Below are 22,397 nucleotides of genomic sequence, written 5' to 3' on the forward strand. Positions count from 1 at the left end.
TAAAATTCTCATTTTCTTTTATTATTGAGGATCATTTCTGCAATTAGTTTAAAACTAATATCTGACTGGAGAGTTAAAATTACTTTTCTTACCCAGAGTATAGCATATTTCCCATAAAAGGCAATTTTGTCATTTTCAATTAAGACGTCAATCAACACTTAAGTTTAAAATTTCGAAATTGCTCTCACCTCTATTATTGCCTTCATAACCAATCCAGCTCCCTTTATAATTGCCATGGAAGGATGCTTTAAAAATGTGAAGGAAAAGTATCAGTGAATAAAAAAAAAAATTTATTCCAACACAAGGATGTAAGTTTCATGCAAGGTTATGAGCTATAAAATTAGGAAATGATATATCTCAAAATGAGATCAGAGTTTAATTAAATATTTTAGATATTCTACAATATAGCTTCACAGTTACTGATATACAAACACAAAGGAATATAATAGAAAGTAGCTGGCACTTTTTTCCAACGTTTATGAATAGCTCTGCTAAAGCTCACTGTATTATTTGGGAATTTGTTAAAAAAAAAAAAAAAGCGGGGGGGGGGGGACTTTGGGCATACCACAGAAAAAAATGAATTTTTATGATGGAAAACAGTGACTAACTGCCATCAACAATGCTGTATAAGTGAACTACCAAGAAACCTGTGAGCTAAAATGTCCTCACATGGTAATGATGTTAGGGTTAGGTTGCATTTGTCATTATAATAGAAGGGTGCACAAACTATTTTAAAAACAATTTTATCCAAAAAGTAGCATTCTTAAATTAGTTGTTATCTGGTAGGAAAAATACAAGATCTTACCTGAAAGAGTTTAAAGAGAGTTCTTCCATTGGAGGCTACCATCTCTAAAAGCATATCAAACTGCTGCCCTTCAGTCGTCTCACTATATGGAGCACAGAGGGCAAAGGTAAGGAAGTCCAAAAGTGAACTAATAACTAGGGCACCAGTCCCATGATCCTGAAAGAAAGCATCACACTGCTTTAAAAATATAAATATAGAGCTTAAACAGCAAAAACATGTTCCTTTCTCTTATTCTATATGCTAGGCATAATTACTGACTTTAATTTTTCAACCTTAAGTTAAAAAAAAATTTTTTTTGGTAGTGGGGATTAAACCCAGATACACTATATCACTGAGCCACATCCCCATCCCTTTTTGAGACAGGATTTCACTAAGTAGCTGAGACTGGCCTCGAATTTGTGATCCTCCTGCCTTAGCCTCCCAAGTCGCTGGGATTACAGGTGTGTACTACCACACCCAGCATCAGGTTCAAATTCTGATGATTTATGTAGTACAGTACTTCCTTTGCCAATGTAGCAAATCCATTGTCCAAATCCATCATCCTCAAAAGGAACATAATTAAAATTCAGTCAAAATTCAAGAGAAAAACAGAATCTTCAAATGTGTATACTAAGGTTAATGTGTATTTGAATAAAAAATTATCTTTGACAATACTTGCAAGAGTATGGCAATTTGTTCATGTTTCTTCCAGTTATATGGAATGTCCATCTCCAAAACTGTTCCCAACAATTGAGGAACTAGATGTCAGTTAATGGGAAGATCTGACTTACTTTTAAAAGTTTATTTCACAATTAGCGTTTTGTGAAATACGCTGGAATATTATTGGAAAAATCTAGAAGCTTTGCAATGTATCCTTCCCAGATAAATGGATATAGTACTAAAAGAAAATATTTTATTACTAGTGACCAAGCTAAACTGTGACCAATAAAAACCAAATATGTAGCTATAATACAAAACCCCACATTGCGCTTATAGAAACCACATTGCAGAAACTTTCAATAATCGTACAGGATTTCCCATGAAGACAAATTTAATAACAACTTACCACATGGGAATTAAATTTCTCCAGTAAATTTTCCAGAAACTTCTTTGAAGAGAGAAGAGAAGCTTTGTTTAGCTGTTCTTGTCTTAGGTCATAGTCATCATGCATGGGCTAGCAATTAAAAATAGTAAATTTCATAAGCAGTCTCATGTGCTGGCATCACAAAAAAATTCATTTATAAAGAATATTCATTATAAACTGGAACAATTAAAAACCACACCATAAAGTGTATGGCAGAAAGGAAACTCATGATTAAGGTTTCTATTTAATTCACTTTTGGTAATAAATCAAGGTTTACACAAGGGTTTACTTATGTTTGTTCTATACAATGTAGCTTGTCTAAAACACTTTATAAGGAATTAAAGTCCTAGATAGAATACAGCAAACAGATAAATCAGACATTTCAAAGGTATACTGAACAATTATCTTTCCCTTCACAAACTAGCACCAAGTTAGCTCTTTATCGATCAAACAGCTTTCAAATGTGCTTCTTCATTCTTCAGCCTCACTACCTTACTTCAGCATCTCAGCTCTTGTATATAATTTGATCAACAAGCCTCCTTATCTCTAATCTATCCTCCACATACCACTACAGTGGACTTTCTGAAAAATCAAACCTGATCTTGTTACTTAAAAATTTTTCAATGTTTCTCACTAAAGATACAAACCCAGCTCCTTTTTTTGCTACAAAAGGCTTTTGAATGACTTGTCTCCACATCTTCCTCTGGCAGCAAATCCTAATTATCCCCCAAACATATCTTGTGACCCAACCTTATTTAGCTATTTGCTTCTTCCCAAACATACCTTTCTATGTGTTATTCTCTATTCCAGGAAGTTCTGCCCAGAACTGAAATATCCTGACCCATCCTTTAATATTCAGATCAAATTGAACATCTCTAGAAAGACTGAGAATTTTTCACCTTCCTTCTACCACCAAACAAAAAATGTGTGTTGTGTGATGCCATAGCCCACAACCTTGTGTTGAATGCATATGACTACTTTACTAGACTGTTAGCAATTTGAAGGAAGGAAGGAACTGTGTCTTAATATCTTTGCATTTCTAGCACTATAGAATATTGCCTGGTATGTAGGATGTATTAAGTAAATGTTATTTGAGCAAACAAATGGCTTTGAGAGCAACTTATGAAATATAGAATCATGGTACAAGGAAAATCTGGGTTCACAGAAACTAAAACCTTCAGTCAAGAAACTGGTTAAGAAAAATCAGTTTCCTTAAGAAAAGTACTACTTACACACATGAGGGCACAAAGCATATCAACAGCTGCATGGATCACTCCATTGTTGCTCCTCTTGAGTGCTTTTACTACCTTCACCCCTAAACGCTCCCGAAACCTTGTGGAACAAAAGCAAGTATATAATAGCACTATCGAAACATCTGTTAGTATTTTATTATTAAGATACGGTAGGTCATCTTAAGTTTCCATTATTATATGGTAGCAATTACATATTTGAACCCCATTTCTCAAATATGTTTTCATAATAATTTTTCCTTTGAGTAGAGGATTTTTTAAAGGTTAATTAAAAGTATGACAAGTACTTTCCCATTCAAATTCACTAAAACAAAAGTCAGTGATATTACTCATGATTATGCATCTAATATCCTTCATCAGCCCCATTCATCTTCCCTTTTCATTTCTCATGAATACAAACTTCCAGATCATTAGATAAAAGGTATCATGTTTAGTCAGCAGTAAAGAAATAAATTATTCAGTATTTTTTATTTTGAGTTGTTTAAAATCTGTAAGAGAAGCTAAGTTCAAAAGACAACTTACTTTGGAAGCTGAGTGAAGGCCAGAAAACCAGCTTTGGAAGCTACAAGTCTTCTTACAGCCTGAAACTGACTCTCAAGTTCTGCATTTGAAGCAACAACATCTCCCTCTTGGGACAATAATGCTGTTATGGCATTATTGATCAGTTTTTCTTTGTTTTCTGAGAAGAGACCCTGGGCAAAGAAAGAGTATTTTAGAAGTTTCCATACTGATTAATAAAAATGAACAAAGTATGATGCAATTTATCTTTATATATTATATATCTCACATCCTGTGTTACTGCATGTAGAACTCCACTATATGAAATATTAGCATTGAACCTGAATACAGCATCTGCAAAGTTGCCATCTGTAAGGAGAAGAGAAGATTCAAAAAAACGATTTAGAGAACTATGTTCCTAACTCTTAATATTATCATCAAGTAGATGTATAGAAATACAACTACATTAAAATCAATACTTACTTGGAGGTGTAGCTAAGAATCTGAGATGCAGGCTCTCTACTTCCTCATCAACAGGCATACTGAGTAACCCCCATCGCTGACCTTTATGGGTTGGTGTCATTTTTACACAAACATCTCTGTTACCAGAGGCTCTGACTCCATCCAGCAAACTTGCTAACAAGGAATCTCTAGGCAAGGTTAAAAAATAAAATAAAAAGGATTTAGAATTGATAATTAAGGGGAATTTTGATTCAGAATGTAGTACAGGCACTTTGGTAGGTAACCTGCTCTGGGATGTACATAAAAACAGAGCTTTAGGAGAGCCTAGAGTCCTAACACCAGCTTTTCACCTTGCTGCTATATGACCTATATCAAAGAGTTCCAGCTTTTCCATATCATTGCCAATAATCAGCACTGATAGTCTTTTGATATTACTCATTATAGTGGATCTAAAGTAGTTGTAATTTTCATTTCCCTAATGAGTTATGATCTTCTCATGTATTTATTTACCATTCAGTTATCTTTTCTAGTCAAGTATTTATGTAAATCTTCTGCCCAAAGGCTGTTTGATCATTTTAGGATTGAGTTGCAAGAGGTCTTTATATATTATAGACACAAGTTCTTTATCAGCTATGTGTTCTGTAAATACTTTCTCCCTATCTGTAGCTTGTCTTACTATTTTCAAAGTTTTAAATTCCGAAGATGTCTGATTAATAAACTATTTTCCTTTGATGGAGTGTTTTATTATATTTAAGAAAAGTGTCCCTAATCCTAGTTACAAATAAGTTGCTTTACTTTCCACATATAAGCATTATTAGGATAATGACACATTTTTCCTAAGTTATAGTCAGGAATAAACAAGATAATGTACATAAAGTATTTGAAAAACTGAGTATTGAGATCTCTCCTCTGATTAAAACACCTGCACTCCTGTTTTTTCCTTAAACTTGGAACAGGAAAAATTGTAAACTTTTGCTTATATTTCTAGTCATGTTGACTTGTGACTGAGAGCTTTCTAAGATAAACTGTAGTAATGGTATAGCAAGTAAAGAAAAAACAAATAAATACAAATCTCAAGAAGGTTGTATTGTACACAGTGGCAAAAAGTACCCAAATTGTATGGAATAACTTTAAAATACAGACTCTCTAGAACGAACTCACTACGACGACATGAAAGAACTACCTGAGATATAAGAATTGCCAATCTCATGAAAACAGTTTTAGTACACAAAGGGAAATGCAGATATTCACATCAGACATTGAACATTCACATTAGCAATTAAGTGTTACAAGCCAGCTGCAGCAGCTTATAGGTTTCCACACAAGAAATAAGTCATGAGTAACATAAAAAAATAAGTATATTCCACTGGTTAACTGCTAAGTAGCTTTCCATATTAGCATATAAAAAACTAATTTCAAGTGTATTTAATATATTAAAGTAACCTGTTGCTTTTATCCAATTTAAAAATGAAAGTAAGAGGTGCTATTTTGAAATACTTTAAAAACACCAGTGGGCTGGGGATGTACCTCAGTCTAAGAGCGCTTGCCTACCATCCATAAGATCCTGGGTTTAATTCTCAGTATGGAGGGGAAAAAAAGGTTACAGAAATACACAGTGCTTTCATCATTTCATTTAAAATCAAATCACTATTTTTATGGTCTTTAGGAATTTGAAACTTGAATAAAGATCTTTGTAAATAGGCAATAATGTCTTCCAAAGTTAAATAATTTTAAAATTCCAGATTATAAATATTTGTTTTTCCTTTTTGGTCAAGCACTTTGCTTTGCATATGCTGGGAACTCAAAAGCATGATGAGATAAAAAGAAATAAACACCTTTCTGTTGAAGAGTATTTCCGGACTTGCCCTTTTATAAATTCAATGGTAAAAAGCTGTGGATTTTCGGAGTCACAAACCAAAGCAAATACCTAATGAAAAACAAAAGAAAGTTCAACAACAAAAAAAAAAATGATTAGTTTTTTTGTACTTCATTTTAAAAATTGCATACCATCATTTAGTTTTACCAAAGTCAATATTTAAAAATGCAACTTGTTTACAATACCAGAGTTTAAATTTAGTTAAGAGTCTTATTAAAATTTTCATATAATTATTGAATAAAAGTTCCACTTTTTTTTTTTTTTTAAGTATTTTTTAGAGTTGTTGATAGACCTTTATATGTGGTGCTGAGAATAGAACCCAGTGCCTTACACATGCCAGGCAAGTGCACTACTGCTAAGCCATAGCCCCAGCCCAAAAGTTCCACTTCTGATATAGTTGAAAATGATTGTTGGAATCTTCATCAATCAATAAATTCATGAGGTCAATAATCTTTATTTGACCAATAAATCTAAATGGATTAAGAATTAAATATGGATTCTGTTTCCCATTCTTTAGGAAGGAGTAAATATATTAAAAATAAATAAGAAAATTACTCAATATCAACAGGAAGAAATCTCACTTAAGCTAATAATGCTGAAACTTACTTCTCCCAAAGGCTTCAAAGTTGCAATATTATAGGTTGCTGGATCACGTTCTACTAAAGATGTTTCTGTGAGTGCTAAAAGTCTTTTTACAGGTTCCTTCAAACAATAAAATAGAGATTAAAAAGTTATTGAAGAAAATTATTACAATCAGATGAATAAATTTTTATTTTCAACATATAGGTCTTACCGAATGTCTAGGTGATATTTTTTGGACCACGAATTCTGCTAAAGATGTGATGGATTCATCTGTGCTGTATTTTCCAAAGCGAAGATTCAAATATTGCTCAAATTCTAAAGGTTCTTTCCTGATCCGCAATGAAATACCTATGTAGTTGCCAGCATGATCTATTGCGCTTTTGATAATCTCTTCTCTTTGTTCTGATGCAAATAAATGCTGCACAAATTTTGGATTTTTAAAAGTCAAAAGTTAAAACAACTAAAATATAACTATATTTAATCAATTCATAGGAAGGATATTAAAGTAGCAGCAATTCTAGAAAAGAAAGGTAATAGAACGTCTCAGAAGGAAATGATCAGTTTTATAGTTGAAAGATTGTTACTAAATTAAAATCATGAAAGTCTGAAAAGTCTGGGGCACAGAGCCTTACATCCAACTCACTGAATGGAAATTATCTCATCATTTCTTAAGGTCTGACTCTTACCATCTTGTGCAAAACAACATGCTAGGGCTCGATAAGAAACCCTACCCAATCTACTGGGATGAACAGGGACTGTGTGGGTAGAATTCCGATTCAACCAAAGTACTCTTATTTAAAATCTGTTTTACATAGTGGGTTTCCTTGCAAGAATGTTTAACAGTCATTCCCCTATTGATGTTACAAATCAACTTTTAGGTTTGTATTTACAAAGGTAAGGTTAAAGAGATATCACTACTTGCATTTGGTGCCCGGAGACCAGAACTGCTAAAGGTCCTGCAAAAGGCAGAGAAATATCCCCCACAAAAAAGATGTGTCCTGGCCGGAATGCCAATAACTCCTCTGCTGAGAAGCACTGGGTTGGATCATGTTTAAAAGCCTGATTTTATTACATGAGTTCACTTCAGTCACCACTAATGCAGAAGATATTAAATAAAATTTTGTTGAATTAATTTGTGTGGTATCATATATTATAGAGAACTGATTTATTTCCACTAGTATCTTTTAAAAAGCAAAGAATATATAATCATCCCTCATTGTGGAAGACTAGTTCCAGGAAGTCCCAGAGATACCCAAATCATAATATGGTGAAGTATTTGCATATAATCTGTGCATTCTTCTATATACTTTATATCATCTCTAGATTACTTATAATACCTAATACAATGTAAATACTATGCAAAGAGCTATTATATGATACTGTTTAGGGAATAATGACAAGGAAAAAAGTACATGTGCATTTTTTTCCCTAAACATTTTCAATCCACAGTTGGTTGAATCCAGAGATGCAGAACCCATAGATTTAGAGGATAGATTATACTTAGAAAATGGATAATTCAAACTAAATCTTCTTGTTATAGCCAATCAAGAATAAATGTTGTTGATAAAGTATCGAACAGTAGTCATTCATGTTCAACTTATTGTTCCATTAAATAGCTTGTTTGAATTACTGTGATACAGCTATGTTTTTAGGGTCTAAAAGGCCCCATACCTATAATTTGGCCTGTTTTCCACCGAAAGCTAATTGCTGCAAAATTCCACTGCCCAGAGAAGACACATCTGTGGACAGCGCAGTCGAGACTTCTTTAGGGTGGGAGAGAAAACCAAGCTTTGTTCTTTTGGGTCTAGACTCAGAGGTAAGCAAATATCTAGCTGCGTGCTCCCCAAATGAGGGAAATTAGGATGTTACCAATCAAGTGGTTTCTAGGACAAAAAGAGGCCTACAACTCTGTAAAGCAAATTGTATTTTTATAAATCAGATTATGTAGCTGCCCTCCTCATTATTCTTTTTTTTTGGCCTTTTGCTACTATCTACACTTTTATTTATCTAAAAATTCTAGGCTTGCCTTAGCTCTGCTTCCCAGGGAAGGATATTTTATCCACAAAACACTGAATTTTGGGGTAGTGGTCCCAGGCTTCTGAGGGAGCTAAGGTAACTAAAATTCTCAAGCTAAGGAATCTTTCAAGTAAGTTCAACTTAGTTCTTCCTAGAGACTATATATATTGCCTACATTTGAGATCTTGGGTCTAAATTTTATTAAAGAAAGCAGGATAGTTCAAAAGGTGGTCATCATCTGTAGTTCAGCTTCTATTACTAATTTAAAAACAGGATCTCAGCATCTTAAGTAGTTTCTGCTGTGCCCCACAACATAATTAAAAATAATTCAAGATCCAAGTAAAAACAAGCAATAAACTCCAAATATGGCATTTCAATACATACTTGCATTACATATTACAAACAGCTTGACAAAGGACAGAGGACAGAACACTCTCCAAAAAAATAAAAAGAAATTTATATTACTTTTTTAATAAAAAGAAATTAAATTAGAAACTTTCAGGTAAGGCATTAATACTAATGAAAATAATAACTGTAACTACTATTTATGGAACACTACTAAGCCATGTACTGTGTAAAGCATTTTAGGTAGATAATCTTCTCCAATCTTCACTAAAAACACAGGATGACATATTACCCTCCTCACTTTGAAGAACAGCAAAAGGGTTCAAGTCCACTTATTTTTGACAGCAAAGCCTGCACTCTAAATACCCTACCTCCTCCTCTGAGGTTCATATGAATTTTCAAAATAAAATGTAAAAACACTTTTTTTCCTTCAAACCCTTTTAAAATGCTGTTTTAAAAACATTACTCACCAATCTACTAAATCCTCCGTAAAGTATACAAAATCCTCCTTGATAATCAGAGAGATCTACAAAGCCTTCAATGTTTCTATAGTCATAGGAACAGAGTACTCTGTTGGTTGTAGGATTAATTTGGTCAAAGCCTCCAGGAGTTACTTCCAAAATTACAGGTTTTCTTGTATCACTCCAGTGATGCTTATAGCAGTTATATCTCTAGAGAAAAAGAATTACTTTTAAGTACATATTCAAGCTTACCATACAATAAAGTCATATTTAATATATCCATCACTGCTGAAACAATCAAAACTCAAAACATAAATATTTATAGTTACTATCCAAATTGTAAAAACATTTAATTTAGCTAGAGAGGCTATGTTTGTTTAATTAAGAATGTTCACTCTAACTGAAGACAATATGTTCTTTTTTAATTAGCAAAGACTTTGGGTTACAGGATTTTATAAAACAATTTTAAGCAACTCTTCTGTAAATTAAATGGGGCGGGGAATAGGCCTATAGTCCCAGCAACTCAGAAAGCTAAGGTAGGAGAATCCTTTGAGCCCAGAGTTCCAGGCCAGCCTGAGCAATACAGTAAAGACCCATCTCACATTTTTAAAAAATAGACATTCTATTGAACAGGAAGATATTCTGAAAGACTAAAAGAGTTTTAATGGGGAAAAAAAATCTCATTTTTTGATGATACATTCTTTTCATCGACGTTAGATACTGAAAACAGCTAAATCACATTTCAGGGAAAGTTATAATATTCAATTTAAACAACCCGGTTTGCCTCTACATGTTAATGTATCATATATATATATATATATATATATATATATATATATATATACACACACACACACACACACACACACACACATATACATATATACATACACACACACACATATACATACACACACACAAAACAAAACAAAACAAAAAACATTCTGAAGCCTAAATTATACCTGAACCTTTTCTAATCAAAGCACTGGAAATTTTTTTTGAGTCTGGATTATACTGGCAAGTAAAGTTCTATTTAGATGATGCATTCCATGAGTACCAAATGATTAGAACAATCAATATCCATTTACTTACTAGTTTTATTCTTAAAAAGAGAAAAGATTTAATTGAGGCTTCTAAGCTAAGTGAGGTAGAAGAGGAAAATAAATTTAAATTAAAGGATAAGAAAGGCAGAGAAATGATAATAAGGTGTCACATGTGAAATGAATATCCCCTTCTGTTATGATTTGGATATGAGATGTCCTCCAAAAGCTCCTGTTAATGCAGGAACACTAAGAGGTAAAGTGATTGGATTGCTGATGTAACCTAACCAGTCTGCTCTAGTTTAAATGGACTGACTGAGTGGTAACTGTAGGCAGGTGGGGCATGGCTGGTGGAGGTAGGTCAATGGGAGGTATGCCTGGAAGGGTGCATCTTCCCTGTCCACACACCAACTCCTTCCATCCCTGCCTTCCTGACCCTGCCATGAGTTTAGCAGCTTTCCTCAGCTGCGCCCCCTCCCTCATGATATGTTGCCTCACCTTGGGGCCAGAACAATGGAGTAGGCCATCCATGTATGTAATGAAACCTCTAAAACAGTGAGATCAAAATTAACTTTTCCTCCTTTAATTTGTTCTTGTGGCCAAAAAAACATCTCCCATGCCCAAATAACAGTTTTGTACCCATCAATATGAAGAGGAATACATGATCAATTGCACAATTCTCAAGTTTAAAATAAACTGGTTGCTCAGAAGTGTAACTATTTCTGATACTGAAATCAGAAAGAAATTCTCTTGTAAGTGTTCAGAAAAGAGTAAGGCATTAAGTAATGAACACTCCCACTAACATCCCAACACTAACTTCAATAATGACATTCATAGGATCAGTATCACAAATCTATGGCATCATATTCAGTACAGTTCTTTCTATCTATCTATCTATCTATCTATCTACACACAAATTCCGCAGAAAAATAAAAAAACCTGCATTAGCCCCAGAATATATTTAGACCCTTGATTTTGAACTTAAAAAGAGATCAATGCCATACCTCTCCGTAGGAATGAGGGTAAAATGGAGGCCACCAAAAAATGGTGCGCTTTTCACACTAGGCTTGTTTACATGCCCCAAACCAACTCCACAGGATATTCTCCATTCCTTCCAGTTGATAATCACCTATTGTTAATGACATACACTGATGGAAACTTCTCATTATCCCTAAGGACTTTAGGGGCCAGGCCTAAAGGACTTTGAGAGACCCCAATTTCAAGTATATCTAGGGCAACTGGAGGCCTTAGGCCAGATTCAATTTCTATAAGAGCTGTTCAGCCAGGACAGCACTGGGGTGGAACTTTTTTTTTTTTAGTTTTTTATTATTGGTTGTTCAAAACATTACATAGTTCTTGACATATCATATTTCATACATTTGATTCAAGTGGGTTATGAACTCCCATTTTTACCCCGTATACAGATTGCAGAATCACATCGGTTACACATTCACTGTTTTACATATTGCCATACTAGTGTGGGGTGGAACCATTTTGTGGGGAAGTGTAGGTGTCCCTTTGTGTACCTTACTCCTGATATAAAAGTAAGTGAACTACCTTCAGTCAATCATCTAGAAATATTGTTTCTATCTCAAAGTTTTGAAAAATATTAAGTGACTGATAAAAAAGGAAAGCTTAGAAACAAAATCTTGAAGTTATGTTTTTGAAAACAATTGTTTCCCCAAAAGATGAGATGTACAGAATAAGAAACCAGCCAGCTTGCCAGATGCCATTAAACTATTTTTAAATGGCTCCTGAGCAACCAACTAATCACTAGAGTTGAAATCAGCGAGTCTCCAAGATGCTGGTGCTTCCAGCATAGTTCCTGCCTTTTGTCAGAGGTGAGGGTTTTGTATAGTGCTATAAGTTTAGGGATTATTTTTCCCCATTATAAAAGTAATATCTATGAACAACCAACAATAAAAAATTAAAAAAAAAAAAAAAGAAAGAAATTGGGCAGAGAGTAAAAAAAAAAAAAAATCCAGCTGAGAGCCAGAAGCTTAAATCCATTCTCATTTCTCTCTAGAGGACTGAAAGGCCTCATGCAAGTTAACTGCTAGTATCCTGCCCTGAATTACCAGATACCAGAAATAGGTATAAGTATACCTTTTGGGCATTATAAATCAAGATGTAAATCTATTCCTTAAAAATAGTTTATTATTAATATACTATTTTAATATGTTAATTAGGAATGAGATCTATATAAGTGGAATATAAATATTTAGTATTTTCAAAGGTATTTAATATGCTTTTGATAGTCATAACTATTTCAAATTTTTCCCATTTTGTTCTTTTGCCCAACCATTCCTGAAATATTTTCCAATGGACCTTATTTTCTGATTTCTCTTCTATGGGGGAACATACATAAAAATCTCCATCAAAATAAAATAAGGTGCCTGTTAAAATATCACATTCCTAGGTTATACATCAAAGTAACAGTAGATGGCCCCAGGAATCCATAGCTTATTTCCCAGAAACACCATATGGCATTAATGTTTGGAAAACACTGGCCTAGATCATATGGCCTGAATCTGTTCACTAATTTTAATGAAATCGTTGGCCAGCCATTAGGGTTGTTTTTATGCCTTGTTTTATTTCTTTCTTTCCTTCCTCTTCCTCTCACCCTCCCCCCACCTTTTTTTTTTTTTTTGGTATGAGATTTAGGGTTAACTCATTTAGTTCCAATAGTTGGTATATGGAGGGATTTGTCATTCGCTCCAGAAATTCACCTGGGGTGCAAAACAACTTCCAGAGAGAAGCATTCATGTTTCATCAATTTATCATTTTTTTAGTTGAAAATTTATAGAATGCTGAGGAAAATTTTAAATAGAACTCTTGAAAAAAGCATATTAAATGTGGTGGCTGTGCGTGACATCTTTAAGGCTATAACTGAGAATCTGTGTTTAGGTCTGCAAGCAAAATGTGATCAACTTGGATGAACACACAATCCAATTCATTCTTCTCAAATTTACAGTTGAATCCTATTGTCATTGTTGGATAATCGTGTGCTGATTTAATTTCATTGAAATTAATATGTGCAAATGTGTCAATGGTGGGAGCCGTGTCCTCACCATTGCCAACCCTCCCTCACTGCCATCTCTGAAGTGATCGTGACTGTTAATCTACGTTTTGCTCCTAAAACTGTGTAGTTAATTTAAAAAGGTTGATTAGGGAAGATCATTCTTTCTTAAATCTACAGTGTGAAAATTAAAGAAATTATAGGATAGATATTTTAAAATGTTACACTTCAATTTTCAAAATAAACAAAATTATTTTATGTGGAAAAAAAAAAGTAATATCTACGCCTGAGTAAGAAATTCAAAAATTTTAGAGAGTAAAAAACAAAACAAACCCTCCCATAAATTCCCATTCCTTTCCCCAGAAATTTCTAGTTTAGTTTAAATGCTGCTGTAACATGACTGAAGACAGCCTGGGAAAGTTAAGATTCTAATAAGCAACTATAACTTCCCACAAAGCTGCTAGTACACCATGCCAAGCTTTAGTATGAGCCAGATCTAGGGCAGGAAGATGTAATAAACAGAGTTTCAATGTTCCCAAACTTTAACACTTTAATACTTTTGAATTAGGAAACTCCTACACCAAACAACTACTGCATGTTCCAACCAGTATTATCATCAGTATGATATGTACTGGTGTTATTGCTTGGAATTCTGAATAAGAATCACCTGAATTATAGCACTGCTATCACATATAAATCTTTTTTAGCCTGATAATTTTTTTTCCTGCTAGAATTAGAAGTCTTAAGTTTACTTCTTCATACTAGTTTCCTATTAAGCTACATTTATCTATCCACATGGTATGAGACAACAATAAAACTATGTTTTTATTTTTCCCTTTAAGTTTGCCATAAAAGGTACTAGTTACGGAATAAATTCTATAATAAAGGGCAACATTTAAACAAATAAAAATACTTATATTTACCCTTCCTGTGATTTTTCCCTCTGAAAAATCAGTTCTAAATCTCTGAAAGAGAAAACATAACCACAGTTAATGACAACAAACTGGTCAGGAAAACTCATGGGAAGGCACAATTTAATAACTTGACACTAAAAACTGTTGTTACACTTTAAGGATGTTCAATAAAAAAGTATAGAGTTTTACTGAAGAACAAAATAGATATAACATATAGTGCTTTTTCTTGTATATGCATCTTAGGCCAATGAACTATCAAATATAAAATATATATTTCAGGTTTTCTGTTGGAGAAAAGGAAAAGTTTCACATTTAAAGATTAATAAGAAAAAATAAGCACAGTGGGTACAGAAGCTGAGAACATTAATGTTCCCACTTAAGTGTAACTATTTCACTTCAAAGAGAAGGTAAACTTAGTTTATAAACAGAGAACCTTTCTTACCAATGCTTCTGTAAGAAGTTCTGTTCTGTGCTCTGTAGAAAATTTTAAAGTCTCTGACTTTTTCCCACTGCCTTTACGAAATGTGAGATTGAACTCTGTTCCTTGACCTTTTCCAACAGGGCTGATGCTGCAAATGTCTCCATAAGGCCACTAACAAAAATAAAGGAATTTTTTTCAATTGGGGTTAAAATACAGTAAAATGAAACACTTATTACTTCAACTTCATATTCACTGATTAACTGAGCTCAATTTTACAAAACAGTAGAGGTCTAGAAGAAGTCAAATTCTTTTAAAGGTTTTTAGTCATCACAGACAACCACAAAAATCTTACCAGTGTTATAATGGTAATGATTTGACATTAATCTAAAACAATTAAAATAGATGTGAAAAGAATTAGGAAATAATATTTTATGATTACTTGTAAGTCTGTTTAAAAAAGCACTTTAGACTTAAAATAAGCTAAAATAATTTCTTTAAATATGCTTATCTGTCCATGTTCAGTTGGCCTTGCCTTTATAAACAAGTAATCCTACCTCCATAACAAGTACTTTATACCACTTGTGATATAATTTTTACCTGCATTATAATAACAGTATTTAAAAATTATAAGAACTACTTTACTAATTTTACATACAATCAATAGTAATACATCAAAAATTTTTCCCCTGAAAGCCTTAAAAGTAAGCTCATCTGCTCCCTTATTTATTTATTTATTTTTGATCCTGAACACAGAGCATTATGTATAATAAGCATATTAATTTCTTTCAGGTTAGATATTTCTATCCTAACATACTGGTTTCAGGCCAGAAGTAATGGATCACATCCTGACTTTTTAAATTCAAGGACAGTTCATGTAAATACCTAACAGCATCTAACATAATTACCTGATTAGTTACTTCTAAAGTATTTGGATTATATGTAGTAATTGCATGGGTTCCAACTGAAAAGACACGCTTATACCTACAAAGAAAGACAAAGGCTTAAATTTAGTTTTAAACAAACAAAATCTTATGAAAGAATATATATCATACTAATACAGAAAGAACATTTCAATAAATAAATATAAATGTGTTACTTAATTAATGCTGACTAAATATAGCTGAGTTTTATATTCTCACCTTTTTTATGTTCTAAAACATTACTAGTATTAAAATTCACCCACCATTCCTTTTACTGTTAACTATTAAGAGTTCTGCATTAAAAAGTACACAAGCACCTTGTGATGTTAGCACAGATTAAGCTGGCAAAGAACCAGCTGAGGATGGTAGAAGACTTTAAATGGGAAAATTTTACTTTAACCAAAAAACAATGCATAATACTAATTCTTTCAAAATATCCTTTCAACAAAATGATGTAAAGGAAGGAAAGCTATGGCCTGCAACTGGTCAGTCACAGCCATATGAGGAATCAATTTCTACTTAAGCAACTACCTATTACATTAAAGTACTGCAATTTTATAAGTACCACAAGCAAGAAATTTTCACTTCTCACTTCATTTCCTTTACTTAAAGTAACATGTCCAAACAAGAAAACCATTTGGTTATCAGTAATCTTTTAGAAAAGGGAGAAATTCAGAATGAGAAAGGTGGAAATTGAATAAGAAAATTCAATTAAAGTTCAAGAAATAGATCTTTGAATATGAAATATTAAAATGGGCATAATCTCAGTGTACAAAACAAAAACAAAAAAAGAATAAAAAGAATTCTAGATACAGAAGAAATTTAAAAATAGTACTGTAACACTGTGGCTGACAAATCTGAAAACTAAAGAGTACATCAACCACTATATAGAATAATTTAATAAAGCCACAAAGAACTGTACTCTCCCAAAGCAGCAGGCCCCAGCAATTTCAAGACAGAAGAAACTTTAGAGGCCCATACTTCTCAATTGTTCCAGGAAACAGAGAGAGGACAGGTTCTCAATTCTCTTAGTGATACTAAAATCTGATAACACACACACAAACACAGACACACAGAAAAACACACACACACACACACACACCAAAAAAAAAAAACAAAAAAACAATTTTTAAAGTAATTACTAGTGTTAGGGTTTAGATGTGAGGTGTCCCCCAAAAGCATATGTGTGAGACAATGCAAGAAGGTTTACAGAAGACATGATTGGATTATGAGAGCCTTAACCCAATCAGTGAATTAATCACCTGGTGGGAATAACTGAGTGGTAGCAAAAGGCAGGTGGGGTGTGGTTGGACAAAGTGGAGCATTGTGGGCTGTGGCTCTGTGGTATATATTTATATCTGGCAAGTGGAGATCTATTTCTCTCTCTGCTTCCTGATCCACACTCATTTTAGGAAAACAGTTCAATATAGAAAAATCCATTAATATAGCTGATCATATTTACTAAAGTATATATAGATTACAATTTTTATTGCCCGTTTTTTCTAATCAGCATATTATATAAAGATCAAAGTTGTTTCTATTTGGGCAAAAGAAAATAATATACTTAATCTTTATCATATATTCATTAAGAAATAATTCTGTATTATGAATTTTCCCCCAATTTTACATGTCTAAAGTGGGAAACTAAAAAAAGGAAAGCATTTCCTTCTAACATATAAACATTCCTTTGTTTCTAACTGGAGTGAGGGTTGGGGGATAAGTGAAGTAAGCCAACGATATAGTTCAACAGCTAAAGAGTCACAAAACTTCAGAGGTTTAATCAATTAATGGGAAATAAAATAAATATTTTGCTCAAGTCAATGTTTAACTTAAAAGACTACACATTGAAAATGAATGTTCAACAGAAATATGAATTCATATATTCTTTTGCAGAATCAGTTTGAGTCAAAAATGAGAATCTTTATAATCCTAAAGTAAAACTACCTATATTTATTTTATTCTTCAAGTAAAAAGTGTAAGAATTAAATGCTTGAAATATTCCAGAAGTTAACTGCTGTTATATGCAGTCTCAGAGGATAAGTCAAGAAAATGTTTTCACTCCTGTACCTTCTTTTTCCAGTCTTGACCACACCTGGGCCTCTTCTAACATCTTTCATTTATTAAAATCATTTTTAACTGACATGTAAAAAACTTTAAAATTATGCACATTTTAATGGGTACCATATGATAATTCCATATAGGTATATATTGTATAAAGCAGACAGGTTAAAAATATTCACCTCCTCATTCATTTACCATATTTTTATGGTGAAACGTTAAAAATCTTTTTTTCCTAACTTTTTGAAATATAACTGCTATTATCTATGGACACGCCACTGTGCAACAGAACACCAGCACTTTTTTTTTTTTTTTTTTTGGTGGTTCCAGATTGAACCCAGGGCCTCTTTCATACTGAACAGGCACTTTACTCCCAGAACTTCTTACTCCTATCAACTTTTCTCTGTTCCTCTCTTCACCTTACCCTCCGTACCCTCTGGTAACCATCATTTGCTACTTGCAACTTCTGAGATCAACTTTTTTAGATCCCACCTATGAGTGACCTCATGTAGTACTTGTCTTTCTGTGCCTGGTTAATTTCACTAATGATTTCTAGTTCATCCAAGTTGTCGCAAATGACAGAATTTCATTCACTTTATGGCTGAATAGTATTTCATTGTGTGTATGTACCATATTTTCTTTTATCCACTCATCAGCTGACGAATACTTAGGATACTTCCATTTCCTGGCTACTGTGAAATGTGCTACAATAAACATGAAAGTTTTTGCAAATGTCTCTTTGTTATGATGATTTTTTTGCCTTTGGATATATACCAGTAGTGGGATTACTGGATCATAAGGTAGTTCTATTTTTTGGAGGCCCCTTCATACTGTTCTGCATAATGGCTGAATTAATTTACATTCCTATCAACAGTGTGCTAGGTTCCCTTTTCTCTACATCCTCACCAGTATTTATGACTTTAGTCATTTTGATGTAAGTCATTCTTACTGGGGTGAGATTGTATCTATGTGGTTCTGATTAAAATCATAAGTGGAAACAATCCCTGTTCATAGTTCAGAAATTAAATGATTAGTGATGTGAGCATTTTTTTTCATTTACTTAAGTTTTTTTTTAATAGACACACAGGATTTATATTAACATATTAAAATACACTCCTTTATTCTAATTTCTATAAATAAAACTTTTTAAAGAGAGAGAGAGAGAGAGAGAGAATTTTCAAAATATTTATTTATTTAGTTTTCGGTGGACACAACAACTTTATTTTATTTGTATGCGGTGCTGAGAATCGAACCCAGTACCCCGCGCATGCCAGGTGAGCACAGTACCACTTGAGCCCATCCCCAGCCCAATAAAAATTTTAAAACACCCTTAAATTTTCTAATCTTTATGAATACTAATTTCTCTTTCAAAACAATTTTTTATAACATGATTATTTTCTTGTGGCCACTCCCTCCACCTCTTAAGGGAAAAAAACTAACAGGTTAGAACAAGACTATATTAGGTATTTCACAGACTGACCCAGTACTAAATCAGCACCCAACTCTGTGCTAGGTTCAATGATATGGCAGCAAATGAGAGAGAGTCTTTTAAAGAGTTTCTTTCTAACAATTTGTTTTTACTTACTTCAGACATCTGAAATGAATTTCAAAGTGGTCATGTCAGTCATTGCCTGAAAGCTACTTTCAGTCCTGGATATATTTGCCATATATAAGTGTTGATATAAAGAGATAAACCAAAATATACTGGGTTATCACCACAATGCCATACTCTTCTACACAGAAAATTCACATCATTCAGTTTTCTAATAGGAAAAGTTTAATACTGTTTTCTTTCAGTAAATTACAAAAAAAAAGATTTATTATTTAGTAATGGTTCTCAAATTCTTGAAGGGAATGAGACCTTTGTGTATTACTTTTATTCACTTACTCATCCATCCATCCATCCATCCATCCATCCATCCATCCATCCATCCATCCATTCATTCACTTTGGTACTGGGGATTAAGCTCAATGGCGCTTTACTAAACACTGAGCTACATCTGTGTCACTTTTCATTTTTTCAGACAGGTTCTTATTAAAGTTGCCTAGTCTGTCCATGAACTTGTAATCCTCCTGCTTCAGTCTCCCGAGGAGCTGGGATGATAGGCATGTGCCACTGTGCCTGGCAGTGTATTACTTTTAAAGCTCAAAATCCTCAAGAAAGCCAACAGATCTAATCAAACCAGGAAGACAGCTTTTATGTCACCCACTAAAACCAATAATATACAGCTTAAACTTTCCTAATACCACTGGCAAGGCTGGTTAGTTTTAATGGTTCACTACTATTCAAAGGGAATTCATCCTCCCTAAAAACAATTCTGCCATTTCCCAGTTCCGTAGATATCGGCAACAGATCCTCAGAAAGAAATTGATACATAATTTCCCACAAATTTAACCTTCTGATCCAAACTCTGTCTTTCGCTTCACATAAAGCTTACTCATTCTTCTTTCAATCTGATGTTCAATTGATTCTTTTTTCCTAGGCTGAACATCCTAGTTTCATCAACCATTTTAAGATAAGTTTTGACCATCAATTTTTCAAACTCTTTAGATCCTCATAGAACCTATGATTTTTCCTTTTATTATTCAAGGTTTTGAGAATCCAGTTACTTGAACTAGGGCTTCTGTCCACCTAATAATAAAATTAAAGACAACTAAAAGTTTTCACAGAGTTAGGAGATAAATGGTAAGCACTGCTAAAGGAGGCACCACAGCTTAGAGTTAAGCCCACCACCTCTGGGGTCATACTGCCTGGATTCAAGTATTACCTGAAACTCTTACCGATTACACATTCTCTGATAACCTGATTAGTCTCTTTAAGCTTAAGTCTTCCCAAGTGAACGATGTGGCTATACATAAAATTACTTACAACAAATAATCCATATAAAGTGCTTGGCATTTAAGTGCTTAGTGTGCAAGTAAACAGTCAAAACATGTTAGCTGTTCCTATTGCTATTATTCTGCTAGATGACTAATAGTGGGAAAGGGGAGGAGATTCCAAAACTCTAATAGAATAACTGAATTAATTATAATTAGAATCCTTACATTTTAAATAGCCATGATGGCTTTAGCAAATTCTTGTTTAAAACTCAGAACAAAATGAACAAACTGTCATTCATCTGGCTATATCACTAGGATACTTGATTCTAGTCAATCTCCTCTTTGACCTAAGGGAGCTCATTCATATCAAAAGCTGTACTCTTCAGTCCATATTTTTTCCAGCTCTAAGATTCTTATAAAGATATGATCCAATTTTCACTTCTGGATTGAAGATGTTCAAATCCCAGACTGCCTGATAATAGTCAGAGAGAGTTACACAAAGAATACACACGGAGAATTTAAGTCACACTCTTCTGAAGTTTAGAGGGAGGATCAAGAGCTAGGACAAAACAGGAAAAAAAAAAAAAAAAAACCTCTCAGGACACCCCGGGTTATTAGAATTAGTGAGGTGGCATTTAGGGTTATCAGAATTAGTGAGGTGTATAAATGCCAAGTAGCCAAAGAGAAAGGGGATCTCTTCTCTTGTAAAACTATTTCTGTTTTTTATAGAAAAGTGTCAGAACTTCACTAACTTCATTTTCCCTCAATGCCCTAAATCTAATCACCACATAGAGTTTCTTCAAATGCAGTGAGCATCTGTCAATCTCCATTTTGACCTAAGAGAGCTCATTCATATCAGAAGCTGTATTCTTCAGAAAAGAAAAGAAATAGTAATAGGACATACTCTGCAAATATCTGTGGGGCATCTTTCTCACTGAGTTATTCCAACTCTATATGGAAAGCATAGACTGTTTTAGGAGAGAAGTTAAAAGAGTCAAGGTGTGTACATTGAAAAATAACAAAACATTGTTGAAAGAAATTTTAAAATATCCAAATAAGTGGAAACATTTCCTGTTCATAGTTCAGAAATTAAATTTCATAGACTAGTCACCATATATTCTAATGTACTACAATTAAAATCCTATTAAAATACTAAAATGCTACTCAACATTTGCTACAACTAATATATAAAAATATTAAACTGATCCACAAATATATTTTACCTGTAATTTCCATCCAGAAAAACTTAAGGACTTACATTATCATGAAGTTTTCCACAGTGAATCAGCACTTCTGCTTTAACTGAAACATCTGCACCTTCCTTCCTGTCTGAAATGGCTTGCTTAGGCCAAAAAGGAAATTTTGCTCTTTTGTGAGAGAAAAGTCTTCATGAAGACTATTTTCAGAACAAGTATGTAATTAAATTATGTATATACTGTGCAAGGGCGAAAAAATAATAAGGGTAGAAGAAAAGCTACTTTGCAAGCCAAGAGAATCTCTAGATTGATGGTGAACAGACCTGCATTAATGAAAGGATATGGGGCATAATAGAAACTATAACAAAGGTAAAAGGAATGCATCACGTACCTCTTTAGTGAGAATATCTGGAGGTTATCTTTAATTTAGTAGGTATATGAAGAGAAGGAAAAATATTTATTCATCTTTATTGCCACCATCAAAAATACTTTTCTAAAATGTTAGGACTGGGTCAGAAACATATAGGTAGTCATGGAGTCTCTTAAAGCTGAGTCCCTAAGTCTCTCAAATCACATGGAAAATTTGTTATATATAAAATATTTCTTGAGAGATAATTCAATTGGCTACTTTGAAACAACAGAAAAATTTTA

At 33.3% G+C, this 22,397-nt stretch overlaps 1 protein-coding gene across 1 annotated transcript in view; it reads right to left on the bottom strand.

The window, feature by feature from the left end:
* Dnajc13 (DnaJ heat shock protein family (Hsp40) member C13) overlaps window positions 1-22,397 on the bottom strand; it is a 117,873-nt gene that overhangs the window by 74,818 nt on the left and 20,658 nt on the right. The window contains exons 3-16 of the mRNA XM_027933725.3: window positions 15,658-15,733; window positions 14,774-14,923; window positions 14,341-14,382; window positions 9,368-9,568; window positions 6,748-6,954; window positions 6,561-6,656; window positions 5,914-6,005; window positions 4,100-4,266; window positions 3,906-3,985; window positions 3,641-3,810; window positions 3,101-3,200; window positions 1,851-1,958; window positions 806-961; window positions 189-245 (exon numbers count right to left, since the gene is read on the bottom strand). Coding sequence (XP_027789526.2) covers window positions 189-245; window positions 806-961; window positions 1,851-1,958; window positions 3,101-3,200; window positions 3,641-3,810; window positions 3,906-3,985; window positions 4,100-4,266; window positions 5,914-6,005; window positions 6,561-6,656; window positions 6,748-6,954; window positions 9,368-9,568; window positions 14,341-14,382; window positions 14,774-14,923; window positions 15,658-15,733 — 1,702 coding nt within the window. The remainder of the gene's footprint in view (window positions 1-188; window positions 246-805; window positions 962-1,850; window positions 1,959-3,100; window positions 3,201-3,640; window positions 3,811-3,905; window positions 3,986-4,099; window positions 4,267-5,913; window positions 6,006-6,560; window positions 6,657-6,747; window positions 6,955-9,367; window positions 9,569-14,340; window positions 14,383-14,773; window positions 14,924-15,657; window positions 15,734-22,397) is intronic.

The sequence above is a fragment of the Marmota flaviventris genome, chromosome 8 (genome assembly GCF_047511675.1).
Source record: "Marmota flaviventris isolate mMarFla1 chromosome 8, mMarFla1.hap1, whole genome shotgun sequence".
NCBI classification, from domain to species: Eukaryota; Metazoa; Chordata; class Mammalia; order Rodentia; family Sciuridae; genus Marmota; species Marmota flaviventris.